The sequence below is a fragment of the Pongo abelii genome, chromosome 2, assembly GCF_028885655.2.
Source record: "Pongo abelii isolate AG06213 chromosome 2, NHGRI_mPonAbe1-v2.0_pri, whole genome shotgun sequence".
NCBI lineage: Eukaryota > Metazoa > Chordata > Mammalia > Primates > Hominidae > Pongo > Pongo abelii.
This window is the reverse complement of record NC_085928.1, coordinates 70,134,673-70,161,744: the sequence shown is the minus strand read 5'-3', so window position 1 is coordinate 70,161,744 and position 27,072 is coordinate 70,134,673. Positions and strand designations below refer to the sequence as shown.

At 48.4% G+C, this 27,072-nt stretch overlaps 1 protein-coding gene across 1 annotated transcript; it reads right to left on the bottom strand.

Moving 5' to 3' along the window:
- Positions 1-27,072, bottom strand: SSUH2 (ssu-2 homolog). The gene is made up of 12 exons (XM_002813483.4): positions 27,003-27,072; positions 17,334-17,432; positions 16,867-16,948; positions 15,222-15,351; positions 13,569-13,629; positions 12,323-12,447; positions 11,179-11,241; positions 9,210-9,295; positions 7,751-7,843; positions 7,064-7,169; positions 5,074-5,181; positions 1-1,541 (listed from the first exon to the last, which is right to left on the bottom strand). The coding sequence occupies exons 1-12, from the start codon at positions 27,028-27,030 to the stop codon at positions 1,395-1,397; spliced, it is 1,128 nt and encodes a 375-aa protein (XP_002813529.3). The 5' UTR covers positions 27,031-27,072; the 3' UTR covers positions 1-1,394.

The window sequence follows — 27,072 nt, the reverse complement described above, 5'->3', positions numbered from 1 at the left end:
CAAACAGGATGCAGGAAAATCAGGGTTCGGCAGTAGCAGGTGAGGATGAGAGTGCTCATTTCCATATCATTCATCAGTGATGCCCTGGGGGATGGCCTCAGTCTCCCCAGCCTCCCCCAACTAGGCCTGTTAAGTCCACATCCCAGTGAGGAGATTTGGGGATCAAGAGAGGGCACCAATGGCCCTCTGAGGGGCTGCTGCCTGAGGCCACTCCTTGCTGTAGCAATCCCATTCTGGGTGTGGGGCAGGCATCATGAGATGACGGAGGGTCTCTGGTTACCCACAACCAGATGCACAGAGATCTGCCTAGCCCAGCACCACCTCTCCAAAGCTGACTCGGCATTAGGACTGCAGGGCATCCCCTCCGGCACCACCCCCCACCCAGCCTTACACCACCAGGTGGGAGCTCCTGCCTGTGATGGGTGCACAGAGCATCAAGTTCATATCTTATTCAGTGAGCAGGCTCTAAGGTCAGCCTGTGATGTAAAAAACTGTATCTATTCGAAAACACTCTCTAAATTCCTTACATAGACACCACACTAGAGATTGGCAAGCAGACTCTAGGTCCATCCAACACAGCTGGTTTTTTCTCCAGCTGTGAAACAGATCTCTATTTCTTCAGTTGGGATGTGCAAGAGGGGCACACACTCTCAGAGCTGCCATCTTGTGAGGAAGCTCTTGCTGCATGGAGAGGCCACGTATATGTGCTCCACCTGACAGCTTCCCTACTGGGGTCCTAACCACCAGCCACCATCAACCACCAAATATCTGAGTGAACCAGCTTTCAGATGATTTCAGGCCCCACCCTTGAGCAGCCCCAGGCTTCAAATCTTCCAGGTGAGGCCCCAGACATGACAGAGCAGAGATAAATCATCCACACTGTGGCTGTGTCTGAATTCCTGATCCACAGCATGGGCAGTAACATATTGCACTTTATGCCTAAGTGCACTATTTATTGTGCATTAGGGCCAGATATTTGTGTGTATCCTTGAACATTTCAGTAACACTCAGATTGTCAAGAGGCTCCCACTAGAAGAAGCACACCAGAACCAAGACCGACAAAGGGAAAAAGCAAAATCAAATCACACGCATCATCGGGGCATTAACTTGGAGACCAGAGGCAAAGACCTTGCCATTTAAATTATTTTTCTCATTTGTTCTACAGGAATGTGTGTAGCTGAATTATTGTAGGCTAAACATATGAGTGATAGATTCCACCAGAGGAGCTGCATAAGGAGTTGGAACTTGATAGATGATAAGCTGGTTTTTCTGGAAGGACATGCCAGGGTTTGTATGTGATTGTCCAATGCAGCCAACAGTGAACACACTCAGAGAGTGTCGGTCATCCTCCTTGGCAAACGTGAATGGCAGGCTCTGGGGACAGCTATGCTATGTCACACGATGGTACAGCCACAGCAATACCTCTCAGGATAGTCCACTGCATACACCTGGTGGTCAGTGCCATAGATATAGTAGACATAAGTCTTTCCTTGGTACCAATAGTGAACTTCTGTGAGGGGGATCAGCTCAATGGTCTGGCGCTAAGGAAACAAATAGCCAAGGAAAATGTCAGTGTTCTGTTCAAGTCACTCACCTGCTCAAGAACTTCAGTAGCTCCCTACTGAGTGTGGTATGAAGGACCTGCTCTGGAGTTGACATTCAATATGGTTTGGCTCTGTGTCCCCACCCAAGTCTCACCTTGAATTATAATAATCTTCATGTGTCATGAGAGGACCTAGTGGGAGGTAACTGAATCGTGGGGGTGGGTTTTTCCCATACCACTCTCATGATAGTGAATAAGTCTCACGAGATCTGATGGTTTTATAAAAGGCAGTTCTCCTGCACATGCTCTCTGCTTGCTTTGCCTGCTGCCATGTAAGATGTGCCTTTGCCCTTCCTCTGCCTCCCGCCATGATTGTGAGGGCTCCCCAGCCATGTGGAACTGTGAGTCCACTAAAACTCTTTCCTGTATAAATTACCCAGTCTCAGACATGTCTTTATTAGCAGCATGAGAACAGACTAACACAGCATTCTAAACCCTGCTACAATCTGTCTTCAATCTGCCTTTCTAGATGTATCTCCTACTGTGCCTCTTCACACACCCTAAGCTCTGGCCAAAACTGACTTCTCATCTTTAGCTACTATTTGATTCTAGGTTTCACCAAGTGGGCACAGGCATCCCCAGGGGAGTTCCAGGGTGTATGGAAAGTCATCAGACAAGTAGGACAACTTCCAGAAGCATTAATTTTTAGATGGAGTGCTGGGGGAAATTGGAGGATAAAGTCAGTTTAAACATATGTATATTAAAACAACCACAGAGGTATTAGGAAGTGGTTTACAACATTTGAATCAAATTTTAAGATAAAACATTGACGCTGAAGACATTTGAAAGTTTAGTTGGCTGTGCCAGGCTGTTTTCAGGATGGGGACCTCATTCCCTCCCACAGGGTGGTGCTAAGTCCTTCATTCTCCAACCCCTTCTCTGAGCAGTTACTCAATAACTTTCTGCAATGATGAGGCCCTGAACGGAAAACAGCAGCTCCACCTTGGGAGCAAACATTAGGCTCCCATCTCCATTGGCTTCTGGTGCTGTTTTGTTATTGGCAACTACACTACATAGTTGACATAAGAATGTTGCTCCTAATCATCTAAGCCAAGCTTTCTTGTGGACTTACTGTGGGCCAGGCTCTGTGCAAAAACCCCTAAGTTCTTCTGCACAACATGTTCCCATGTCCCAGACTCAGATGTGGGGACCCAAACCCAGGGACAGGTGGCATGATTGGCCCAGGGTCAGGCCCTCTTTACTTGCAGGGAATTTTTCCTGTTGGGAAAAGAGCCCCAAGTCCTCTTGCTGTAGTTGATGGCTTGAAGACCCTAGGGAAGAGGTAAACCAGGCTGAGTGGGGGGCTGAGGCTGAAGCCATCTGGCTGCTTCAACTTCTCTCTCCATTTCAGAAAAACTGCCCTGGCCATCCCTGGAGATCTGGGCAGTGGGGGTGTAGTTTGAGAGGCAGGCGCCTGTTCTGTCAGAGGAGAGGCCAGGGGGCAGCATGACATTGCAGAAGGAAGAGGGGAATCAGAGTCAGGGCACGAAATTTCCACACAGCTTTCTGTGTGATCTTGTGCTCCGGTTCTCTAGACCTCAGTTTCCTCATCTGTGCAATGGGAATAAAAACTCTTATTTCACAGAGTTGTTGAGACAACCAAATAAGACCCCAGTGACTGAGTTTTCTTCATATGCCAGAAACTGGAATCCAAATGACAATTTTGGAAATAAAAGTTGGAAGATGCCTCTTGAAATTTCAGTGCAAAGGACCCCAAATAGGGACTAAAGGGCACAAGGAGATGGGAGTCAATGTCAGTGCTCAGAAGGCCTGGACACTGAAGTCAGGACCACTCTTGTTTCCAGATTTTTCTATTAAGACCCAACGGAGAGCATGGCAATACCACCCCCCCAACCCCCGCAACCCCCCTGCCTCTATCTGCTTCTGGCTCAAAAAGTCTCCAAGTTTGAGGCCACAAATTGCTCAAGACATCAATTGCCATCAAGTGGTCATCACGTAATTGGCTGTTTATCTGTCTGTGCAGCTCAGCCCCTGCAATAAGGAGATTCCAGGTCTCAGAGTCATGGCCATGGCCGGGAGATGGAATTTAGCCAGCTAAGTCCTCATGGCTGGATTTTGGCTCTAACTTCTCCATCTTGAGTAAAATATTAGCATGAATCTTTGTCTATAGCTCTAGGACCAAAGGCAGAATTAGAAAAAAGATTCAGAGAAGTGACCTCCACTCCCATTATACTCCTTTTTAAAGAAAAATGTGTATTTGCCCCCTGGTTTACCCTTCCTGGCTCCAGGAATGGCTGTATTGGCAGAGGCAGGGCCTCAGGAAACCTGAGTTTTAGTCCTGGACCTGCCACCAACATACTGTGTGACTTAGGACAGGTAACTTCCCCTCCTTGGGCCTCAGTTTCCCCAGCTGCCAAAATATTGAAAAATTACAAGTTTTCATCTAAAAATCTAGACTTCAGACAGTCTGGAAACACTGGGTCTTGTGTCTACAGAAAGCTGAGTGTTGACAGGCCCCTTTGAATGATGCCCTGTCACCCTCCTTACTGCCTGGCCCTGGTAGGCATGTAAGTTTGCAGTGTCTGAACTGCATGATTTCTCAGTCCCCTTCCAGCTCCAAGATGGTCCGTATTCATGTAGATAAAATGCATCTTCTCTCTCCTACAAATCAGGGAGATGTGCAGAGAGAGAGAAAGAGAACGGGAAATGCTCATTGCAGAGGACAGAAAGGGACATTTTGAGCACCAGGTGCCAAACACATTAAGAGGGTTTTGCTGCAAAACCCTCTGAGGTGCTTTAGTGTCTTTTTTCACAGGTGAGAGACTGGCTTTGAAGGAGGGAAGTGGCTGGCCCAGGATCATGTTGGGATGCAGGAAATGCAGGATCTCAGCCCAGTCTGCAAGGTTCCTGTCCCAGCTGCTGAGTCCCACTTCATGCAGCTCCAGCAAAGCACATTACCAGGCCAAACTCCCACCTTAGGGTCCCCTGACTGGCTGCAGCAGCAGCAGAAGGGGCTGCTGAGGGCTGCTCCTGAGGATGTAGCAGCCACCACCGCCACCTTGTGGCCATCAAGATACAGCGGCCAAAACCCCAGAGGCTGGGAGAAGACAGGGCTGGGGCCTGGGAAGGGCCAGGGGCCTCAGGGGCAAGACACTGGGCTCCAGCCCGGCCTGTGACGTTGAATCTCCACCTTTTTCTTCCCCTATCTGAACACCAGGGAGTCAGAATCAAAAATCCCATGACACCACATTCGTGCTTGAAACCCTGCAATTGCTTCTGGGAATAAATGCAAACTTCTGTGACCCACGGTCCTTCCTGCCTCTGCATCTTGCTTGCCCTGCTCCATGCCCTGGGGCCTTAGGTCAGGCCCTAGCCCTTTCCACGCTCCTCCCCCTGGGACCTCCCTCACTGCCACATCCTCATCCTTCCACTCTGACATTCTCAGGAAAGAGGGCTCAGCAGCCCAGGAAGAGACTTCAGAGACAGATGGCCCCTCAGCCCTGGCTCACCTGCTGCAGGACGCGGGCACGGGAGGCCAAGGCAGCGCTGTGCTCTGCAATGCCCCTCTGAGAGGCCAGAGAGATGTCTCGCAGGGGGAAGTCCACAATGGGGTACACCTGGGGGAAAGAGCGAGAGCAAGACACAGACCACCTGGCTGCCGCACCTGGAGACTTGGAAGTCACTGGGGCTGACTAGAGCCAGAGCCAGAGCCAGATAGAGAAGGGGGCTGAGCGAAGGACCCACGTTGAGGTCTCAGGACTTTCAAAAACAGGAAAACAGGGGGCCTGCAGTCGGAGAGAGAACGCTATCACCTGCAGCCCACTGGATCCCCCAGCTGTATGCCTCCTGTGTGCCGGGCACCACGCTAGGTGCAGGACAAGGCAGTGACCATGGCACATGGCAAGTGTGGTCCCCATCAGTGTGGACTCCTGGGGTCTGTACACGTGTAGCAGGAAAGGAACTCAGATCCATTTCTCATTTACACAGTCAAACCGCCCACTAAGGGTCAGGCACTGTCTGTGAGCTGCGGATACAAAATGAACCACAAATAAGCCCAGGTGCTTGCACTCAACCTACAGAAAGTCCGGGCACTGGGGCATCTCCTCGGTCCCCAAAGCCCCCAAATCCCCTTCTGCCAGGCTTGAAAGCCTTCCACATATTAAGGGCAAGCATAGCCCTCCCCTGGGACTCCCTGTTCTGCCCCTTATTGTGGAACTGTGGCTCCTCCCTCCACCCTCCTCCTAAGTGTCCACCTGGGCCCAGTGCTGCTATGGACGCTGAGGGTGAGACAGTGGTCAGAGCTCAGCACCAGGCAGGGTCAGCTCACAGAGCCGCCAGCAGCCTGTGACGCCTAGGGATGGTCCTCAGTCTCAGCTGAGCCCAGGGGGAGACCCCTAACTCAAATGGAAGAGCGGGGTGCAGGGCTTCTGGTGGGGGGATGCCTGAGGTGAGCTTTTAAAAAGCCAAATTACTGGAGCAAAGAAATGAGGCTGACACCTCTCCCTATAGTATGAGGACCCCACTCAGAAGTCCCATTGAAGCCAATCTCTCTGCCAAGGCCAACAGCAGAGTGAGAAAACCTTTTCTGCTAACAACCAAATAGTAAATATTTCAGGCTTTCAGACTATGTAGTCTGTCATTATCCAGCTCTGTCCCACCATCAGGAAAGCGGCCATAGACAACCTGTCAGAAAATGGGTGGGGCTGTGTTCCAATAAAGCTTTATTGACAAAGGCAGGCAGTGGGCTGGGTATGCCAACCCCTGGCCCACAGGACCCTCTCCTCTGGCTGAAGGCACCTCTCACTTCTGAGCTTCTAGCTCTGCCCTGCTCACTGCCCTCTGCCAGTCCTCAAGGCCTCTGCCCCACTGTCCCCTTGCTCCCACGCCACAAGGTCCACTCCCCAACTGCCCTGCATCCAGGTCTGTGCCCAAGGTCACTTCCACAAAGAGGCTTTCTCACCTCCAGCTGGAATGACACTGCCACCCCTCCCTGCCCCTTACCCTGCTTGAGTGTTTCTCAGTGCCCCTTCACCATCTGACATTGCTATAAAAGTGTCCATCATAGTCCCCTCACCAGACTGTAAGCTCTATGAGGGCAGGGTCCTTGTTTTATTTGCCGTGGTCTACCCAGGGCCAAGAATAGTGCCTGATATAGGAAGAGGGTCTCAAGATTTGTGGAAGGAAGGAGGGGATGAGGAAGAAAGGGAAGGAGGGGATGAGGAAGGAAGGAAGAAAGGAGGGAGGGAAAGAGAAAAAGAGTATTAGGAAGGAAGACTGGCATGGTGGGTGGGAAAGGACAGAGGGCTGAGTATGTAAAAGTCAAAAGGAAACTGACAGCCCCCAGGCTCCCCACAGCCTCATCCATGTCTGGGGAGCTCTGCTCCTATCCCACCTGTCCTTCCAAGGAATGCAGCCTGCACACACAGCCAGCAGCCCCAGGCCCACGAGAGTGGAGGAGGAACCCAGCTTCCTTTGTTCCCATCTACAATGCCCACTTACCACCGAGTTTTCATCCTTAAAGAGGTTTTCTCCTTTGGCTTTAGCAAGGAGCTCCCTGGGGCAATTGAGCCGGTGCTCAGACACAAACTCAAACAAGCTGTTCTTCCTGGAGGGAAGGAGGATGAGGGATGAAAGCACACAGTGTGGCAGGTTAAAAGCACGGCCTTTGCAATCAGACAGACCTGGGGTTGAGGGCTTGAATTGCTACTGGAGGGACCTTGCCACAGTTCTGTAGCCTCTCTGAGCCTCAGTCTGCTCATCTGTAAAATGAAGCTAGTAAGGATAGTGACAGTTCAGCTCCATTGTCTCATTTCATCTTTGCCTACAAAGCGCTTAGCAAGGTGCCTGACACAGGAGAAACCTTTAATGCATGGAAGCCCTGACTGACTTAGGGACATAGCAGGATGCTATGGCTCTATTCCTACGGGAAGGGCTCAGTTGTCGAGCGGCTGCTGCACTGGAAAGTGGTGATGGCAGAATTTGAACTGAGGTCTGTCTGTTCTAAAGGCAGTTGGCATCCCACAACCTCACACTGCGTCTTCCAAGGGAATTCTTCCCCTTCTAAGTCCTGGCAGGTTCTTGCACTGTGAAAGCCCCAACCAACCACAGTTTCTCTGCAGAAACCAGTCCAGGGCTAAGTCCCTCAGCCACCCCCACATGCCACAGCATTGAGACACTGCCACATACCACATGATGACCAGCTGGATGAAGTGCAACAGCTTCTTCTCCCCCTTGCAGGTGGCGCAGGTCTTGTTCCCTCTTCCTGAGCAGGTGCTGCATCTGAGAAGGGCACAGAGTCCATACCCCCAGATCAGTTGCAGGTCCTGGTGGCTTCCAGAGGCTCCCACCTGCACCCCCTTCCTCCTGGAGGTAGACTATGGTGGGCCTGCATTGTTTGTACCTGCCCACCACCTAGTCCTCCTTCTGCTGGCAGTGCCCCAATATCTCTATGGGGATCATCCTTCCCCCACCCAGCCCACATGGCTCTAGGGCCTGCCCCACCCCTTTTGTGACCAGCTTGGGACCTGGGATTGGCCAATCATCTTATTCCGTGTTCCAGGTCTCAGTGGCTGATACAAAAATGAGCACATGACCCAGGTGAATGCAATGAGATCTGTCCCAGGATGTTTGTTGGGACTATCGGGGAAGGGACATCTTTTCTCCTGGGATTAGTAAGCTTGGAGCTACTGGTGATCTCCTCTGCCACTACAAGGAACCCGCTGCCTGAGAATGAAGCCCACACAAAGGAAAGCAGAGTGAGAGGTGGATACAGATTCCTGGTGGCGTTGTTTAAGCACCTGGATCCAGCTGGGCCTGAAGCCATCCCTGAAATATACCCCTGGACTTCATTCTTACCTAGGCCTGTAAATCGACTTTTTTTGCCAAAGCCAATTTGAACTGGATTCCTTTCACTTGCAAATGAAAGAAAAATAAGTGTCTTTTTCCCAGTCAAAGACTGTCTCTACCAACCACGATGGAAGGTGCACCAAAGCTTCTCCAACTGGCTTGTCAGAAAGATGGCCTGGGCTTTGATGAGGCAAAAGTATCATTAATCAACCCAACCTTGAGTATTTTTACTTCTCACTGTTTCCTGTTTCCCTTAAAAATTTATAAATACATTAAAGGATAGGATTTACAAAATGCAATGGCCCAGTGTTTGCAAAGCTGTGAGCAGTGATGAAATTTTGTTTATTGTTTAGTCAGTCAACTAACTTTCCTTGAGTTCTCCTCCATTCAGACCCCAAAATGAGTTATAAATAGGGGCTTGCCCAGGACCTGATCCTCAGAGAGTTAAAAATCTGGCCTTTAGGTGGTTTTTGATATTCACTTCCCAACCCGTGGGCGGGAGAGGTCTCCTTTCCTGGTAACCCCGTCCCTGTGTTTCCTCCCTGCAGTGCCTCTTTCTTCACACCCTTTCCACACATATTGCACGACGAGTTCCAGCCTTGTCCAGAAATGCCAGGCCTTGAGAAAAGCTCACCTACTCTTCAAATAACCACAGAGCACCTACTACTTGCAGAGCTCTGGGGACACAGCAGTGACGAGACAGACGGGTTCCTGTTTGCCTTCCAGATGGGCAGGCAATGACAAGCCAGAAAGCCAGAAAGCAAGAGCACTTCATCGCGGTGCTGGGAGACGCCCCTACCTCCGCCTGCCGGACCCCGCGCACAGCTGACACCTCCGGGACTGCTTGGCTTTGCGCTTGGCTCCGCAGCAGGACGGGCACCGCACCTGCTGACACACCACTGCCTCAGCCCCCGCTGGCCTCCCAGGAAGCAGGGCCAACGGCATCCCAAGACCTGGTTCAAATCCCAGCCTGGTGACCTTCCTCCCCCTGGGCCTCAGCGCCTTCATCTGTAAAATGGTGCGGGGTGGACATGGGGTACCTTTGGATCCTTCCAGTTGTAGCTTTCAAAGCCTCCACTCCCTAAGATCCCTGTTTCTTCTGAGACATCAGCCTCTCCTGCTTCTTCTCTGATCCCCACAACCCCTGAGACCTGACCCCAACCAAGTGTGGAGAGGAAGCTGGGACACAGGCGCTGGTCAGGGGCCTGGCACTGGAGACAGGGGGGCTTCTTTTGAGAAATGGCCCCCAGAAAAGGCCTAAGCTGTGATCCCACAGTTGGCTCATGGCGGGCTCCAGAAACATTCCAGGGAAGACCACCGCTGGGACCCACAAGCAGTGCAGGAGTGAGCAGGGGATGCAAACCCAGCAGGCGAGGGGTGAAAGGGCTGGTGGAGAAGACAGTTCACGGTAGCCAGGGTCAGAGCATGAGGTCAAAGGATGAGGCTCAAATCGGACACCAAAGAACACAAGGAGTTTGGTTTTACCCCCGGGATGGTTAATAGGCCTGAAGGTTTCTGAAAAGACAACTAATGCCATGACTAATGCCACTGAGGGGCCTGTGCTGGGTTGAATAGTGGCCCTTCCAAGTTCAAGTTTACTGGAATCCCAGAGTGGGACCTCATTTAGTGATAGTCTTTGCAAATGCATTTAGTTAACATGAGGTCATATGACCAGGTAGGGCCTAAATCCAATGACGTGTAATTATTATAAGCACATGTGAAGACAAAAAGATATGCAGGGAGAAGGCTGGGTGACAAGGGAAGTGGGGACTGAAGTGACACAGTCACAAGCCAAGGAACACCAAGGACGGCCCGCAGCTGCCAGAAGCCGGGGGAGAGGAAGGGGATGGCTTCCCTCTCAGTGCCTCCAGAAGAACCAGCCCAGCCCACACCTTGATTTTGGACTTCTGGCCTCCAGAACTTTGAGATAATAAGTGTCTGTTTTTGTTGTTGTTGCTGTTTTTGTTTGTTTTTTGTTTTTTTGAGATGGAGTCTTGCTCTGTCACCCAGGTTGGAGTGCAGTGGCACGTTCTTGGTTCACTACAAGCTCCGCCTCCTGGGTTCACGCCATTCTCTTGCCTCAGCCTCCCGAGTAGCTGGGACTACAGGCGCCCGCCACCACGCCCAGCTAATTTTTTGTATTTTTTTTTAGTAGAGACGGGGTTTCACCATGTTGGCCCAGATGGTCTCGATCTCTTGACCTCGTGATCTGCCCACCTTGGCCTCCCAAAGTGCTGGGATTACAGGCGTGAGCCACCGCACCCAGCCATGTCTGTTGTTTTAAGCCACCCATTGGTGGTCATGGCTTACAGCAGCCAAAGGTAACTAAGTCAAGTGTCCTGTCTACTTTGTCTCTCCAAGCCTTCCAAACTTCACCTGTTCAGCACCCACCGCCCTGTACGACAAATGGAGTCACTTGTTGGTTTCCCTGGCTGGCAGGGACTCCCTGATAAGAAGAACCCCAGGCCTTGGCCCTCTTACAGGACCTAGAGGCCAGAGCCAAGCAGGTATTCGGTGTATGTTGGTAGATGGATGAGAAAATAAGAGAAAAATTAAAATCGAACTGTCAAAGTGAAAGTGTAGAGACCACACAACCCCACTTTTTCATTTTATAGACGGGAAAATGGAGGCCCAGAAAGGGAGGATGACTTGCCTGAGATGACACAGTTACTGCAGGGAGCCCCAGGCCATCAGCCCAGCCCACTGTCCCCAGGATCCACCTGCCACCACACCCTCACTGACTCACCAATGGTTCACAGATGACTCACCGTGCCCGCCCCATGGCAGCCGCTGCACTTGTACCGCCCACGCCCGTGGCATTTGTGGCATTCCTGAAAGTGCAACGCTTTCTTGGGATCTAGTTTCCCAAGGGCCACTTTTCCCACACCCATAACATCACCATCTAAGTCGAAGGTACAGCGGCTCAGCACCAGGATAGGAAGATGGCAAAGGAAAGAAATGGCCCTTCCTATTTGACTAAAATTCCAGAAAGCTCTTGACTGCATCAGCAGATCATGTCACCATTTCCTCTGAGCCCTAGCCCAATCTGGATGCCATCAAGGGGAGACATGTTCTGGGAGCCCCATATCCTAGCTCACGCTCTACAGTTTCCTACTAGGCTGAACCACAAAGGCTGATGGCATTTGCCCATAAGGTAGCTAATGTGGTCTTTGGGAACAGAAGCCATTAAAAAATGGACAGGATTTTTATGAAAGGCAATGAGCTAGCTACTAGTATTTAATCACTAATTTAAAATAGCCTTGCCCCGCCTAGAGAAAGGAGTAGAACACTTTCTTGACCTCTCAAAGTCCTCTTTATCTTAGAACTCTATAAAAACTCATAGAGCAAAATTGCACCCTTAAATCCAGTCCAAAAGTGTCAAGCAGGCAGTAATCGGAAAAGAACACAATATGAGCTATCTCAGCCATGTTTTTGTAATCCACTGGGCTCCTCTCCCTTCAAGCCATGATTATATGTCCATAAAGCAGGATGGAAGTCAGATTCCGTTTCCTTACTGACTCTCATGGAAAATCCCAGCAGGGTTTTAAGTTTTTATTTTATATCAATTTCATTCAGCCCTCCAGCTGTTTAAGCTAAAATAAATTTTTAAAAAAGATGAAAACTACACTCAACCGATCCAGGAATGTCACTGCTCACTAAAGGTGGTGATGATTTGTAAATCAGATGATCTGTTTGCTAGCTGAACACTCCCAGATTTGCTCGGATTTTTATTTGGGACTACATTCCATATACTAAGTTTTATTAAATTATGTTGATTTATAACCAACAAATGAAGCACCGGCCTGAATTTTGGGTTTCCCTTCAGAGGATGAGTTTGAGGAAACATGCAGTGCCCGGAAAGCCTCTCAGGGAGAAGGGCAAGTATTCCAGTAATCGTGTTAATCGTGTTACCTTGACCAATGACGAGTGAGGGACCTGGAACTTCCTGGTATCTTCCTGAAACATCGGAGGAACCTGAACCTTGATGTCCCATAGCCTGGGGGAGGCGCCTCTTTGCGGCCCATCCACAGAGTGGTCTGACACAGAAAGGGGTCATTGTAAGAATGACAAAGGGCAGCAGGGATAAACTTTCATTTATCCAGCAAACACCACGGAGCCTTCAGTTGGTGCCAGACATGAGTCTAGATCCTGGGGCTACGGGGATGGATAGTACAAGGCCCCCCTTGGAGGCAGTGACTAAGCAACCAAGATTTAGAGAGAGACAGATCTGGGTTTGACTCCTGGCTCTTTTATGTCCTAGCTGTTTGACTTTAGAGAAGTTTCTTACCCTCTCTGAGCTTCCATTGTCTCATCTCTAAAATGGGGATAATCATGGCACCTACCATACAAGATGGTAGTGAAAATTAAATGGAAGAATGTGTATAAAATTCTTAGCACCAGGGCTGGCACATACTGAGGGGCTGACAAACAAGAACTGTCGTCATTATCATCACCATCCCCTTCACCATCCCATCTTCTTCTTCCTCTTGCTCTGTTCAAGGAGACAGATAGCACACCACCACAATAAGATGTGATAGGATGTGATACATGCTTTGGACAAGAGTTGCACAAAGGGCTCTGAAAACTCAGAAGACTGGCCCATCCTGCTGGGAGGGGAGCAGCAGGAGGAGAAATCCTGAAAAGCTTCTTAAAAGAAGTGTCATATGAGCTGAGTCTTGAAGAATGGACCAGAGTGGTCTGGTAGAGAAAACAGGTAGAACATATGTCTTCCCAAATAGAGAAACTCAGGCTTCCAGTGGGGGCTCAGCAGAAGGTGGGATGGCAAGGCAAATGGGGAGCACAGGGGCCTAGAGGCTTAGGAAAAATTAGGGGTGGCATGAGGGGGTAGGTGAATGCTTAGACACACGTGCTGCTTTACAACCTGGCCCCATGTGGCAGCACCAGACTGTAGCAAAAGCAAACGCTTGGCTTTTTCAGGACCTCCTGCTTCCTGGGCAGGAAGCATTTACTAAGATAAGCACTGGAAAGTCTCTGAGATGAAAGTCCGCCCTCTCATTTTGCAGGGGTTGAGGAAGCCAAGGCTCCAAGCAGAAGACCATCTTATTTAAGATGAGTGCCTGAGCCAAGTCCTGATATTTTCCACCAGCACCCTGACTTATTTGCCCCCAGTTAAACTAATTTCAGACAATTCACTTACTAGTAAAGGGTTGAAATGTCCACTCGCTTATCCTGGATTCACTAAAGGTCTCCAGACGGTACTAAAAGGAAAAAAAAAAAAACAGCATGTTCACACTCGTGCCCCTTATGAAGACAGAGCATTATGCAAAAAGATGAAGCTCTTACCCTCCCAGGGCTCAGTGGGGAAACTGAGAGGTCCACGCACAACACCCTCGGCTGCTGGAACTGGCTAACAGCAATTTCTGTTCCATGTGCCCCCATGTCTACAGGGAAGTCAGCCAGCCCCAGGAAATCTCTCCTGACAGGCTTAACCTGGAGCTAATTCAATTCATGAATTATGTATAAATTCATGAATTTATACAAAGATTCTATGAGAAAAGCTTCAAAACAGTAGCTGTCTTTGATAGATGGAGGTCCCTGGCATCTATGGCTTTGAGATTTCCCTTATGGAGGAATTTATCTCCCTGATATCAAGATCTTCCTTCTCGATCTTCATCCATAGAGTGACAGAATGGCAAGAGGTCTTGGACATCACTTGCCCTCTCCTTTTACATGTGAGGAAATGGAGGCTCAGAGAGGTCAGCTGACTTGCCCAAGGTCACACAGCCACACAGTGGCCTCTTCTTTCAGATTCCTGCTCTAACCACTGCCTGCAAGACTTGTCTGATTTCTGTGTGATTATGTGCTCCTCAGAGAATGGCTGGATCAGCAACACTAGAAAATGTGAATGTAAAAGCTGCCCCTCTGCTCTGTCAATACAGGAGACAGAAGTGCCTGTCAGAGGTAGGACTTCCCTGCAGCAATGAATAAATAATTTCTTGTCACAGTTATGATCTGGGGGAAGCAGAGGGAGCTGAAGTCTAGTGGCAGGTAGATGAACCTTTCTCAGCCCATGCCTTGTGGAAGCATGGAGTGAGGCCATAGGCTTTGAGGCTACCAAATCTGAGTTTGAATCTCACCTCTGTTACTTCTAGTTGCATCTTCTTGGGCAAATCACTTTGCCTCTTTAAATTTCCGATTTCTCATCTGTAAACCAGTGACAGCGATGCTACCGTATAGGGCAGCCATGAGGATTTGACGAGGCGTGTGTGTAGCATGCACTCTATGATGCCTGGCATGTTCGAGCTTGTCAGTGGTGTTTGATGACACCTTTTTTTTTTTTTTTTTGAGTTGGAGTTTCGTTCTTGTTTCCCAGGCTGGAGTGCAATGGCACCGTCTCAGCTCACCACAACCTCCGCCTCCCAGTTTCAAGCAATTGTCCTACCTCAGCCTCCCGAGTAGCTGGAAATACAGGCACCCACCACCACGCCCGGCTAATTTTTGTATTTTTAGTAGAGATGGGGTTTCACCATGTTAGTCAGGCTGGTCTAACCTGACTGACCTCAGGTGATCCTGACCTTAGGTGATCCACCCACCTCTGCTTTCCAAAGTGCTGGGATTACAGGCATGAGCCACCGCAACTGGCCTGACACTTGTTCTTTTTATTATTACTCACAGCCACAGACAAGTCAAGTTGCAGATGGGATTCAACATCACCACCGCTCACACTCAAACACACTGCTCCCAGGACTCCTTTCCCCTGGCTACATCACACAAACAGCCCTCCACTGTCCCAAAGCCCCCAGTACCCCCAACCCCTTGGCCAAGACCCACACTGGCCCTGGCCTCTTACTCGGCAGAGGGTCTGCTGCTTCAGCTCCCGGATGACGAGGTCTCCAGCCACTGTGCTGCTGTAGCAGCATTTAGAGTTCACAAAGCTGAGGAGGGCTTCCCGGGCCACCTCCTCCGTCATCACAGGGACTCTGCAGGGGACCGAACAGAGAGGCAGGGGCTTCTAGGAAGGGCCTCTGGACTCATGCAGGCCAGCCAGCCTCCTCAATGTGCAGGTGAGAAACTGAGGCTGCAGTAGTGGTAAAGCCCTCAGAAGGCCAACTGAGGAGGGTATCTCCCGCAAAGACGACCACGTGAACAGGTGCCCAGGGTAAGAATGGGGCAGGTTTTCCTAGAGAACAGCCAAAAACACTTTAGTTGAAATGTGGAGCTTAGGAGAAGAGCTGATAGAATCCTGCAACTGAAGAAACAAAACCTTAGAGAGGAATTGTACCATTTTATAGATAAGAAAAACAGAGGTCCAGAGAGGATGTCACACAGTTAAAAGGAGGCAGAGACAGGCTAAAAAAGGCTCCTGCCCTTGGGTACCTTGACCTTGGCCAGAGGAGCTGTTAGCAACATGATGGGAAGACCCCAGCCAGGCACTGGCCCAGGGCTGATGGCAGCACCCATGGAGACTCACCCTGAGGACCGTGGGTGGGACGAGAGACAGGGACCCTAACCTCGGCCCTCTTTCTGCATGCCTCCCCCTCCTCCTGGAAGTCCCTTCCCTGAGGCCATGCCACCCCCTTACTGAAGTCTTTCTGGCCCCAACACCTCCAAGAGGAAAGAATCCTCCTTCCTCCCCTTGCATCTTCATGCATTTCTCCATGGCAGCCCTGAGAGCCATTAATCCACAATCCTGCACACTTGTGTCTCCAGCATCCATCAGCCCTGGCACACAGAGGGGCCCATCTGTCTTCAGATTCATGGATGGCAGCACAAGAGACACTGTGGGCTGGAGGGTCCAGAGATGACTCCACAGAGGAAGCAGGGTTCTTCCTAAGCATGGAAAGTGGGTGTCCATGGAGGAGAAGGGGGTTGCTTCTGGCACCAGCAGGGCCAGAAGTCCCCGGAGAAGCCTCTCATGCTGCCCAGGTGAGAGGCTGGATTGAAATGGGGGGCAGCTCCACCTTCTCTCTGCGCAAAGCTGGCTGGAAACCCTGAGCTCGGCCCTGAGTCCTCTCAAAACAAGGTGGATATGGGCCTTTCCGTGGATCTAGACCAGGGTCAGCAACTTCTGCAAAAGGCCACATAGTGATATTTGAGGTTTCATGGCCCACATAGTCTCTGTCTCAATTACTCAACTCTGGAGTAAAAGCTGCCAGAGACAATACACAGCCAGTTGAGCGTAACTGTGTTCCAATAAAACTTTACTCCAGAAATGTGTAGTGGACTGGATTTGGCCCACAGACAGAAGTTTGCAACCCTGATCTAGACTATGGTTTTCAATGCTGGCTTTGTTGCCAAACCACATGAAGAGCTTGGTAAAATGTAAATCCCTAAGCCCCATCCCTGGAGGATCTGGTGCAGTAGGTCTGGGGTGCAGACGGCCCTCTCCAGGGATCCTGATGCACTGCCAGGACTGAGATCCTCAAGGAGGGTTCCTGTGGGGCAATAGTGACATAGGAAATGCACACAGTCACAGAGTACAACCTGAAACTCACCTGTGTTCCAGGAACGAGAGCCAGGACCTTTGCTCCTGGGGCCTCCCTGGGGCCTCCAAAGGCGGGAAGAATATCCGTCCTCCTGGAGAAGGGAAGAGTCAGGGGCTGGACAGCCCAGGCCAAAGGAACAAATATTTGTGTGGTGGAAGAAGGAAAGACTGATTGAATGTGAAAAAGAACAGATGAAGAAAAAGTGATGCATTTAATGCATCTAATGCAAAAAGAATGGGGACTCTAAGACCAGCACCATCTAGGTCTTAGTGGGACCTGTCGCGGTCGTGGACTGTTCATAGACAGAAGGCCTATGCCCCATTGCTTCCTCTTTCCACCTACCCATGATGAGGGGCTTCCCAGGGCCCCCCCAGGGAAAGGGGAGCTATCTCAGCACCACCTTTTTCCCGAGACATCCCCCCAGCCAGCATGAGCCCTAGGTAGAAGCCCAAAGAACCAAGCCCCCTTGGACTTACTGCCCCCTTGAAGAAGCCAGTCATAGCTGGGCAGTCTCTCCAGGAGCTCTGTGGGGGGCGCCAGAGGACTCTCGGCCTCAAAACTGAGGTCCACCACACCTGCAGAAAGACAAGCATTCCTAAGCCTTGGGCAGGGAGGGGAGGGCTGATGAGGGCTTCACAGGAAGTTGAGAAATGAGGGCAGGTACATTATAAAAAGCTTCACATTTAAGCCAGCCTCACTCTGGCATCCTTAGGACACAGAATACATCTGCAGGGCAGGCGGTAGTAGCAGCAGTAATAATAGTGATGGGAAACATCAAGAATGCCAGCTCCTATTTGCTGGGTACCTACTCTGTGAATATGCATTATTGCATTCATGAGTCTGTAATTCACTGTGGAATTACAGATGGCCACATATTCTTTGATGCTTCCCTTCCATGGAACCTGGGAAGATATGTGACTGCCTCAACCAAGAGAATACAGTGGAAGCATTAAAAGACTGCAGCTTCTTCTGCCTCATGGAGCATTTGTCTTGGAACCCTGAGCTCTAAGTCAGGCTATTATGCTGGAGGGACCATGAGGAGACCCTAAGACTACATGGAAGGAGGTCCAGTTGAGTCCAGCCTTCCAGCTATCCCCGCCAAACCAGCAAAGCCATCCTGGACCCTCCAAGCCATATCAGCCACCTGCTGAATGCCACTGGATGACCCTAATCAACACCACGTGGAGCAGAAGAATCTCCTGCCTGAGCCCTACCCTAATTCCTGACCCACAAAATCATGAGATATAATAACTGTTGTTCTAAGGCACCGAGATGTGGGGTCATTTGTTATGCAGCTTCCTCCAGTGGACAATATTTGCTCTGGGATTCCCAGCAGACCTGACCAAGACTTTCTTGGAGCCATATGGAGTCTGAGACTCCTCCTACTTAGTCTCCTTCCTTCCCTCTCTCCCTTCACAAATGTCAGACCTGCATTGCAGTCTGAAGACATTCTCTCCTCTTTTCTCTTCACAGGTGTCTTCAAGAAACCCCTTGCACATCTAATGCCACCTTGGTGTCTGCTTCCTGGGTGACCCAAACTGGTACACTAACGCCTTCCCTCATTCTACCAATGAGGAAACTGAGGCTCAGAAAGGTTGTGACTTGCCCAGGATCATACAACCAGCAAGTGGTGGGTGGGGCTGGATTCAAACCTAGACTCGTCTGACTCCAAAGTTCATGTTCTTTCCAAGTATAGACAGTCCCCAACTTAGGATATTTGGACTCATTGATTTTTCTACTTTATGATGGTGCAAAGCCGTATGCATTCATTATAAACCAAACATCATATTTTGAATTTGGGTCTTTTTCTAGGCTAGCAATGGACAATATGATACACTCTCGTGATGCCAGGCAACGGCAGTGAACCACAGCTCCCACTCCACCACTGCCTGGTGTATTAAATATCTTCTTGACTTCTGATATTTTCAACTTATGATGGGTGTATTGGGACATAACCCCACTGTAGGTGGAGTAGTATCTGTACTTTTCATGAGGCAAAACTATGAAAAAAATCATTCACTACATATCTGTTTTCAAAACCTCATCCTATCCTGTCAGGTGTGACATATATACAGGTGGCCCTGAGATGCCAAGGAGGAAAGCATAATATAAGAACTGGCCCCTGAAGCACTGGATGGTTAATGAAACACCTTCCCACACGTGTTGCCTCATCCCACACTCCCACCTGCGGGTGTGGAAGGCAGCACTTCTGACCCCACTTGACATGAGGCACATGAGGCTCAGAGAGATTACTCCAGTAAACCTAGATCACACAGCTGTGGAGTTAGAGCAGGACAGAGGTCCCAGAGGCCTCTGGAACAAGAGGTCTAGTTCCAGCCCACTGGGCCACCCCTTTAAAACTGTTCCTACAACCCCTCACACTGGGAGACAAGAATCCCTTGGCTCTGTTTGTCTAGTGGCCAAGTCAGTCACAGGAGTTGACTTCAAATGGTGCCTGTGAAATGGTCATGGAAGGGGACACTGTCTGTCTCAGTCACTGAAGCAAACTCAGATCAGACTTCCACCTGAACTGCCCCGTCTCCTAGAGCCTTTTTTTTTTTTTTTTTTTTTTTTTTTTTTGGTGGGAGGAACCTATTTAAAGCCTGTAATAGCTCTCTCCCTTCACAAAAGTAAAAATAATATGCCCTGTCCCTTCAAGTTTAATAAAAACAAAAACCAGACAATAGCAGGTTTTGTTCTAAATGAGACCAACCTAGGCTGACCTGGAAGTGGAGCTGTCAGCCGGTGAGGAAGGAGGAAATCTTGAAACACATGGCTGAGAATGATATAGGGAGTGAAGTGTCATTAAGACAAATGAACACTCCCCTTTGCCACCTTCCAAATTAGGAATGTCCCTGACCTCTGAGAATAAGAACTATTATCTGCATCTCTAAGGTTTTTTCTCCTTGCAGAAAACCTACAAGGAAAGTGGGTAGAAGAAGGTTTGTGATGTAGAGAGTACTTTTCTAAGCAGGAAAACCCACCTTTGTAAGCAAATGGTTCTGCCAGGAAACAGGGGAGAGATCTGAGATAGATGTGGCTGGGATGCAAGGTGACATCATCCCAAAGCTTCAAACTGATGCCTGCCAATGTGCATTGAAATCTCCAGTGTGATAATTCATCTGGAATTACTATTAATACCTTGGTTCTCAATATTGCTTTGCTTCTAATTAGTTTAGTAGCATTTGAAGCTATGTTAGCCACCAGGGACCCAAGGGTTAGAAACAATTTTCTGTAAAGAGCCATGTGGTAAATATTTTAGACTTTGCAGGCCATACAATCTCTGTCTCAGTTATTCAAGTTGGCTGTTGTAGTGTGAAGCAGCCATATGTCATACACAATTGTCAATACACAATTGAATAAGTGAGTGTGGCTTCATTCCAAGAAAACTTTATTTGTGAAAATAGGTGGTGGGTCTGATTTGGCCCTCTGAGTCATGTTTGGCCCATCCCTGACTTAGACACTCACCTGTGTGTCTACTTAGACATTCTCCTGGGAATGGGCTTGAGGGGATCAGAAAGGTAGAGGCTGAAACCTGAGCCTTTCTGAGGCAAAGGCCCATGCATGTCCACTGTAGTTTCTGTCAGCTCCATTATCAGAATTAAAGATCAAGGTCAGGGCTGAACTGTAGCCCTGAAATACATGGCCCAAGCAGTGGAGGAAGGAGGGGATGCCTTTAAGACAAATGAACACCCCCTCTCTACCACCTCCCAAATTGGGAATGTCCTTGTCCTCTGACAATAAGAAATACTATCTGCCTCTCTAAGGTTTTTTCCTCCTGGCAGAAAACCTACAAGGAAGGTAAATAGAAAAAAGTTTCATAGACGTATAGTGCCTTTGTAAGCAAGAAAACACATCTTTGTGAGCCAATGGTCCTGCTACATTTTGACTGGAGTCAGAAACCCAAAGGCAACATGGTTAGAAACATGGGTTCTGACCTGTCACCTTGGGGCCAGGCTCTCTGCATGATATGACACCACGTAAGCCACACATCCCTGTAGAACTCAACTCCCTCCTATGCAAAACAGAGCAGTTGATATTAATACCCAAGCAATGAGACAATGTATGCATAGTCCTTACTCCTGTGCCTGGCCTATAACAAAACCCAGTCACTGCCTCGAACCTAAGAAGGGTGGGTCTTCCCCTTTCTTTGTGCTCATTTAAGCCGGGAGACAACATTGAAAATATCAAGCATAGAAAGACTGTCACAGCCCTGTCCCCTGGGATGCCCCCCCCCCCCCCCAGAAGTCTTGGGTCTGCCGGGGCATCAATACTCCTCTTGATGAGAAGACAGGGAAATACCATTCAGCTGCAATGTCCTGCTGGAAACCAAACAAAAGGGGCAGGAAAAGGGGAAGAATGAGAGGTGGGAAACTCAGACTCCATTCCTCAACCAGGAGCCACCCTGACCTCTCAGAGCAGCTACAGTTCATCAGAGCTAAATTAATCTCGCCATTCTGTTATGTACAAAAATAAAGGACTCCAGACTGAACTAAGGAGGATGTGTCATTTCCTGTACAGATCTTGACGGGCTCAGCAGGGAATGTGGACGTCACGGGGCATTGTGTGACACCCAGCACGGGGCACTCAGAAGGAGCCCCAACCACATTGCTGTTCCCATGGTGTTGCAGCTGAGTTTCAGGCAGTCGTCCAGCTGGACCACCCCACCCTAACACACACATTGTGTCCCGGGGCTCCCAAAGGGTCATGGTAGGCATGATCTCCTTTGTGCTTCACGATAACCAGTTTTCCCTATTTCAGAGAAGAATGAAATGAGACTCAAAGATGTGGTTTGGGGCAACTTGCTCACACACGCATGGCAGAGATAGAAATAGCACTTAGAGCTCAGATCCTGTCTCCAAGCCCAATGACCTTTTTACTTAGCTGAACACCCTATGGCTCCATGCAAATAGCATCAAGTGAATGTTGAGAAGACTTGGCAAAGAGAGTCGCCAAGGTAGTGTTTCAGCTCACCAGCCACAAGATATTTTTCTTTTGTATAGAAAGGAATTTTCCTTGTGGAGAAAGGCATTATTAATGGGTAACCTCTTTAACTATCTTTTTTTAAAATGTCATTCCCTTGACTTCAGATGAGAAAGGAAATCAATGTCCTTTGCCCCTAATTCCACATTAATCATTTTAAAAGCACTGAAGCGTGCTCAAAGGGCTTCCCATCACCATCTTACTTGAGTTTGTTTCATACATTGTCTCCTTTGACAGGTGTGAAGGCCCCTTTTGGACAGGGGCCCCTCTCTCTTGTATAAGAAAGGAATGGCATTCAACACTTAAACAAAGAGTGGGAATACAACAGGCACACGTAAGTGTTAGGGGAACAACAAACCTACCACGATGGGCGTATTGTCGATATGAACAAATGCCTCGTGATTTGAATTATACTTGAGATGGTGCCAAAAAGATTCAGGTGGTCAAACTCAGACACATAAAGTAGAGTGATGGTTAACAGAGGCTGTGAGGAGAAGGGAATAAGGAATTATTTAATAGAGACAGAATTTCAGATTTACAAGGAGAAAGGAGTTCCAGAGAAGGATGGTCATGGCTGCACAACAATGTGAATGAACAATACTACTGAACTGTGCACTTACAAATGGCTAAGATGGCAAATTTTATGTCAGGTATATTTTATCACAAATAAAAACAACTTGAGAAAGAGAGGTGATCATAACAGAAAGAAAAGAAAGAACTTCTGTTTTGCCACAAAGAACAAACAAATAATTGGTCACACTAGTTCAAGTACTTTCTAGCAAGACCAGAAAACTTGATCATATCACCCCCTCACCTAACTCCTGCAGTGACTCACTATTACCCACAGCTAAATCCAAGCTCCTGAATTTGGCAGGCAAGGTCCCTACATTAGATGCCCTTACCCACAAGAGAGGAAGAAAGGATTCTCATCTGCCCACATGCCAAGGAAAAGCCTCTTACATGTGCAGACCAGGGTGAGAGAAGGTAAGGCAGCTAACTGTGGAAGGGGGCAACAGTAGGGAAAAAGAACAGAGAGAAAAAAGGAAGGAAAGAGACAAGGAGAACAGAAAGAAAGAAGGAAGGAGAAAGGCAAGCCTGCTGGAGAGAGAAGCATGAATAGTTGGTTTGGGGGCCACTGAAAAAATATTTGGGGGAGCAAATGTTCACCATGCCGTGAGACCAACATCAAGAGAAATGAGTGAAGAGTTGGGAGAAGATTTGCTTTAAGTTATGCAGGCCACCCTGGGTTGTCAAGCAAGAATGCAGCAAATATTGCAATTTTTGTTTTCAATTATTTGAGATTGTTATTTGTCAATATTTTTCAATTATTTGAAATATGAAATTAATGCATCTTAGAAAGTGTTGTCATGCCAAGACAGGGCCACACAGGGACTGGGCTTCCCAGAGGTGCCCTGTGGCTTCATGATACAGACATTTGTACTCACCCTCACACACTGTGTGCCATTTCCCCAGCCCTGGCTGGGGCTGGTCCTGCCCGTGGTACCCCTGGGCACCCCCTCCAGCCTGACTTACCTTAGACTTCCCCGTCTCCAAAGCCTGCCTGAGTGCGGCTCCCTGTCCTGTGCCCCTTAGCACTCCATTCCACTTCTCCACTGTTGTTTTGCCAAATGGCTTCTTAAGAATCCTTTGTAAAAAGTCCATGTGGGGTCTGTGTCCCCCACCAGACTTGGAGTACCCCAAAGGTAGATCAATGTTTTATTCATCATCATTTTCCCAGCAACAACCACAGCACAAAATACCTAACCCACTACGCAGTCTTTGGGGAGAAAAAAAATCACTCAATTTTTTAGGGCCTTGACTTCCTTTCCCTAAAAACAGGGCTCAGGGAGTAGGGTCACTGAGAGGAGCAAATGAGACAACGGATGAGAGGGGACTCTGGAAACTGATTCAGGAGAGCCCTGGGGATCCTGTCTAAGCTGTAACAATTTCACTAAAGCTTTTATTTCTTACTCACTCCCCAAAGTAGATGCTGTATCTTCCTATTAGGGGCTACCAGAACCGCTATCCCCCTCCCAAAGTGTGCAGCCTGTGGGAAAGACCAGATGGGCCACTAGAGGCCAGGGCTGACCTAGCTGGGAAAGCTGCATTCCGGTGGCTGTGCCTCCATCCACGGGATGTGTGAAAAACACTGAGATCCCCCATCAGTCACCACAGCTAATGGCAGCTTGGCCCTTGCCAAGAAGTCCAGCACCCTTTCTCACCGAGATACACTGAGAGCCTGAAAGCTAGTATCAATTTTCCATCCCTAGTCGTAGAGGGTAGGGGCATTCTATGAACAAGCCTTCTGGGAGCAGAGCTGGCCTGGGTACCAAGGGAGAGTCCTAGCTGCTCAGCGCTGGGTCAGGGGTGGTGACGGCGACGTGGCCTCAGACCAGGGCTCTCACTCGTGATCTCAACCCTACCCCCGTCCACAGGGACCCATGCCCAGGAGTAAAAAGGTACAACCCGTGTCTTATAGTCCTAGACCAGAAAAGCTGCCTCCTAAAATCACCAGAGGCTGTATTTATAGTCCATCTTACTTGAAGAGGCTTTTGCTCACCATTTCTGGAAGAGATTTCAGTCTGCAATCAAAGAAGTAAGTTCTATCACAAAAGACATGGTATATAGAATAAGGGAGGGGATTTTTTTCTCTTCTGCTCTGTGCTAGGACACTACACTTTAAGAAAAGAGTGATTACCTCTGGGATTGTTGAAGAAACAGGATCTGGTTAGGCTAGAAAAGAAAAGAAAAGGCTAGAAAAGAAAAGACTTACAGGGCTCTTATTTTAAACAGGGAACAGACATTCTGAGTAGACTTGCGGCCTGGAATCAAGACCAAAGGGTAGAAGCTCCAGGGAGAGAGAGAGCGATTCAATGTAAGAAAGAATTTTGGACAGTCTCAGCTATAGAAATAGAACTAGCCCATCACTGGAAGTGTTCCAGCCAAAGTGGGAGATGCTGCCCTAGTCAGGGATGCTGTCATAGACAGCCAGCACCTGAAGGTGATGGTCAAAGGCCTCCTTGAGGAGATTTGCACATGGGTGCCACATCCCAGAATGTTCCTATCCATGCACTTTTGTCCCAAAACGTATCACTGGAGAAAGGTTTCCTCCCCCTGAAGTCACTCATATTATAGACCTGAAAAGTGATGGCACAACACTTTAGTGCCTGGAACGTTAACTCTATTGGATAAAATGGGCAATCACCTCTCCCCTAAACAGGCACATTTAAATTGTGTAAGGCCTGTAGCAGGCTCCCTTTCTGACACTTGGGGGAAAAAAAATCTACCTAGTTTCTGATTTCATTAACTTTTTCTAAAAGTTTCCCTGGGTGCCCCTATACCTTGCACTGAACCCCAAGTGCTCACCTGAGTTCCATCACATCTGAGACCAGCACTCAGGACAACCCTATGAAAGACTCAGTGTTCCTAGACTTGTAATGGGCCCAAAGACTTCACCTTTCTCTCACCTTGCTCACCAAAAGGCATGAGGTCAAAACAGGAACTTCACAGGAGATAATATTTCCCATTAATAGCAGTTTACTTTTAAAGTTCTGGGGACCTGATCATTTCATAGAGTCAATATTGACTCCATGTCTACTCTGGGCTGGTGATGTATTAGGCACTTTGTAGCCAATGAATCTTTGATCAATCCTGCAAGATGACACCATCCCTTTAAAAAAAATTATGGGAAATGAAGTTCAGAAAGGTTAAGTGACTTGAGCAAAGTCACCCAGAAACTAGGAGGCAGAGCATAGGTTTGAGTCCAGATCTGACCTAGTCCATTGCTACTATGAGAAACTCTAATCCTAAATAGAAAGACTGCTAATAAACAGTGTTTTGAAGAAAAAAGATTGCATTAGAATGTTATTTGAAGCTTATTAGAACAAGGGTATGGATATACAATTTCCAATATATTAGAGGTCAGATTAAGCCCTTCTCCAATACATGCTAAAATATCTCCAGGCAGTCTTTCACTTCAATATGAAAAAAGATTCCAACAAAATTTAAATTGAGCTCTCTAAGTTTAGTATAGGTTAATTTCATATTCTACTTCAGGTCTAAAACTTAAAGCTTTAAGATATCAACATTAAAGACAAGAAAGAGTGTTATGCCTGCAAAGAAGCTCCAGTGTCATCAAGTCTGGTGACTACGAAGGTGTGTTAGTGTCATGGGTCTCTCTGGATTCAAATGAAAGCTATAGACCGCTCTCTATATCCCCCACAAAGCACGTTCAAAAAACATTTTGCCCACACCCTCATGGTCCTCAGATTGAGACCTCCTAAACCAATCTCATTTTATAGATGAGAATATTGCAGCTCAGAGAGGTTAAGTGATTTGCCCAAGATCACACAGCCAATTCAGAGCAGAGCCAGGACTTGAACCCTGGCCTCCCACTTCTCAGTCTCATGCTCTTCCCCTCCCCACTCCCCGCCACCCCCAACCACCACCCCTTGGCACTGCCTGTTTCAAATTCAGATTCAAAAGTTTCCCTTTTTAAAACATAGCACGTTTCTTCCTGAAATACCATTTCCTTCATGTTTTTAAATAGCCCTGAGAATCCATTGTATTTCTGTCCTGGTAGTGACAGGATGGGGTCACCTGGGCTATGTTTCATAAGCGATAATGAACGAACTGGCTGTTTGCTAGAGAAAGATCATGAGTGAAGCCTTTTCCCAACCTTTCTGTAGAGTTAACATCATCTAAGAACTGAGTCCAATTGTGATTGAAATAAGAATCCTGAAAATCTCACTTACATTTGGCTGGGAGTAGGAGATACTGTCAACTAGGGAAAAGAAGAAAAAGGAAAAAGAATATAAGGTTTGCATGGTGTCACTGTGATAGAGAGAAAAGTTCTCAACTTCGTCTTTCACCTTCCTTCTCCACTGTCCAAAGGCTCATAACGGAAGAAGAGATTGCAAGCTACAGGTAGGCTTTACACATGAGAGGAAGGAAGGAAGGGGTGCTCTCGGCAATCCAGATGCAGACCCAGGACCGCATTTAGGGCAGATGGAAGAGTTCACACAGTGCTAGCTACAGAGCTTATTAGAAAAGACTATGAATACACAACTTCCAACATATTAGAGGTCAGATTAGGTCCTCTTCAAATGCAGGCTGAAATACCTCCACACAGTCTTCTGTGCCATCTTTGAGGCTCTACTTACTGTCATCTTCATTCAGATCCCTGTCCATGTTCCAGACGTCCTGCCAAAGAGATGTCTGCCCTTCTAGTGT

Bases quoted from the DNA above. Each gene is read 5' to 3' on its own strand.
- SSUH2 (XM_002813483.4), bottom strand. From the start codon at position 27,030: ATGGACAGGGATCTGAATGAAGATGACA. The intron at 13,630-15,221 runs GTAAGAGGCCAG...TTTTCCTTTTAG, and splicing joins AGCAGCAGACCCTCTGCCGA to TACCGTCTGGAGACCTTTAG. The intron at 5,182-7,063 runs GTAAGTGGGCAT...TCTTTCCCCCAG, and splicing joins TTAAGGATGAAAACTCGGTG to GTGTACCCCATTGTGGACTT.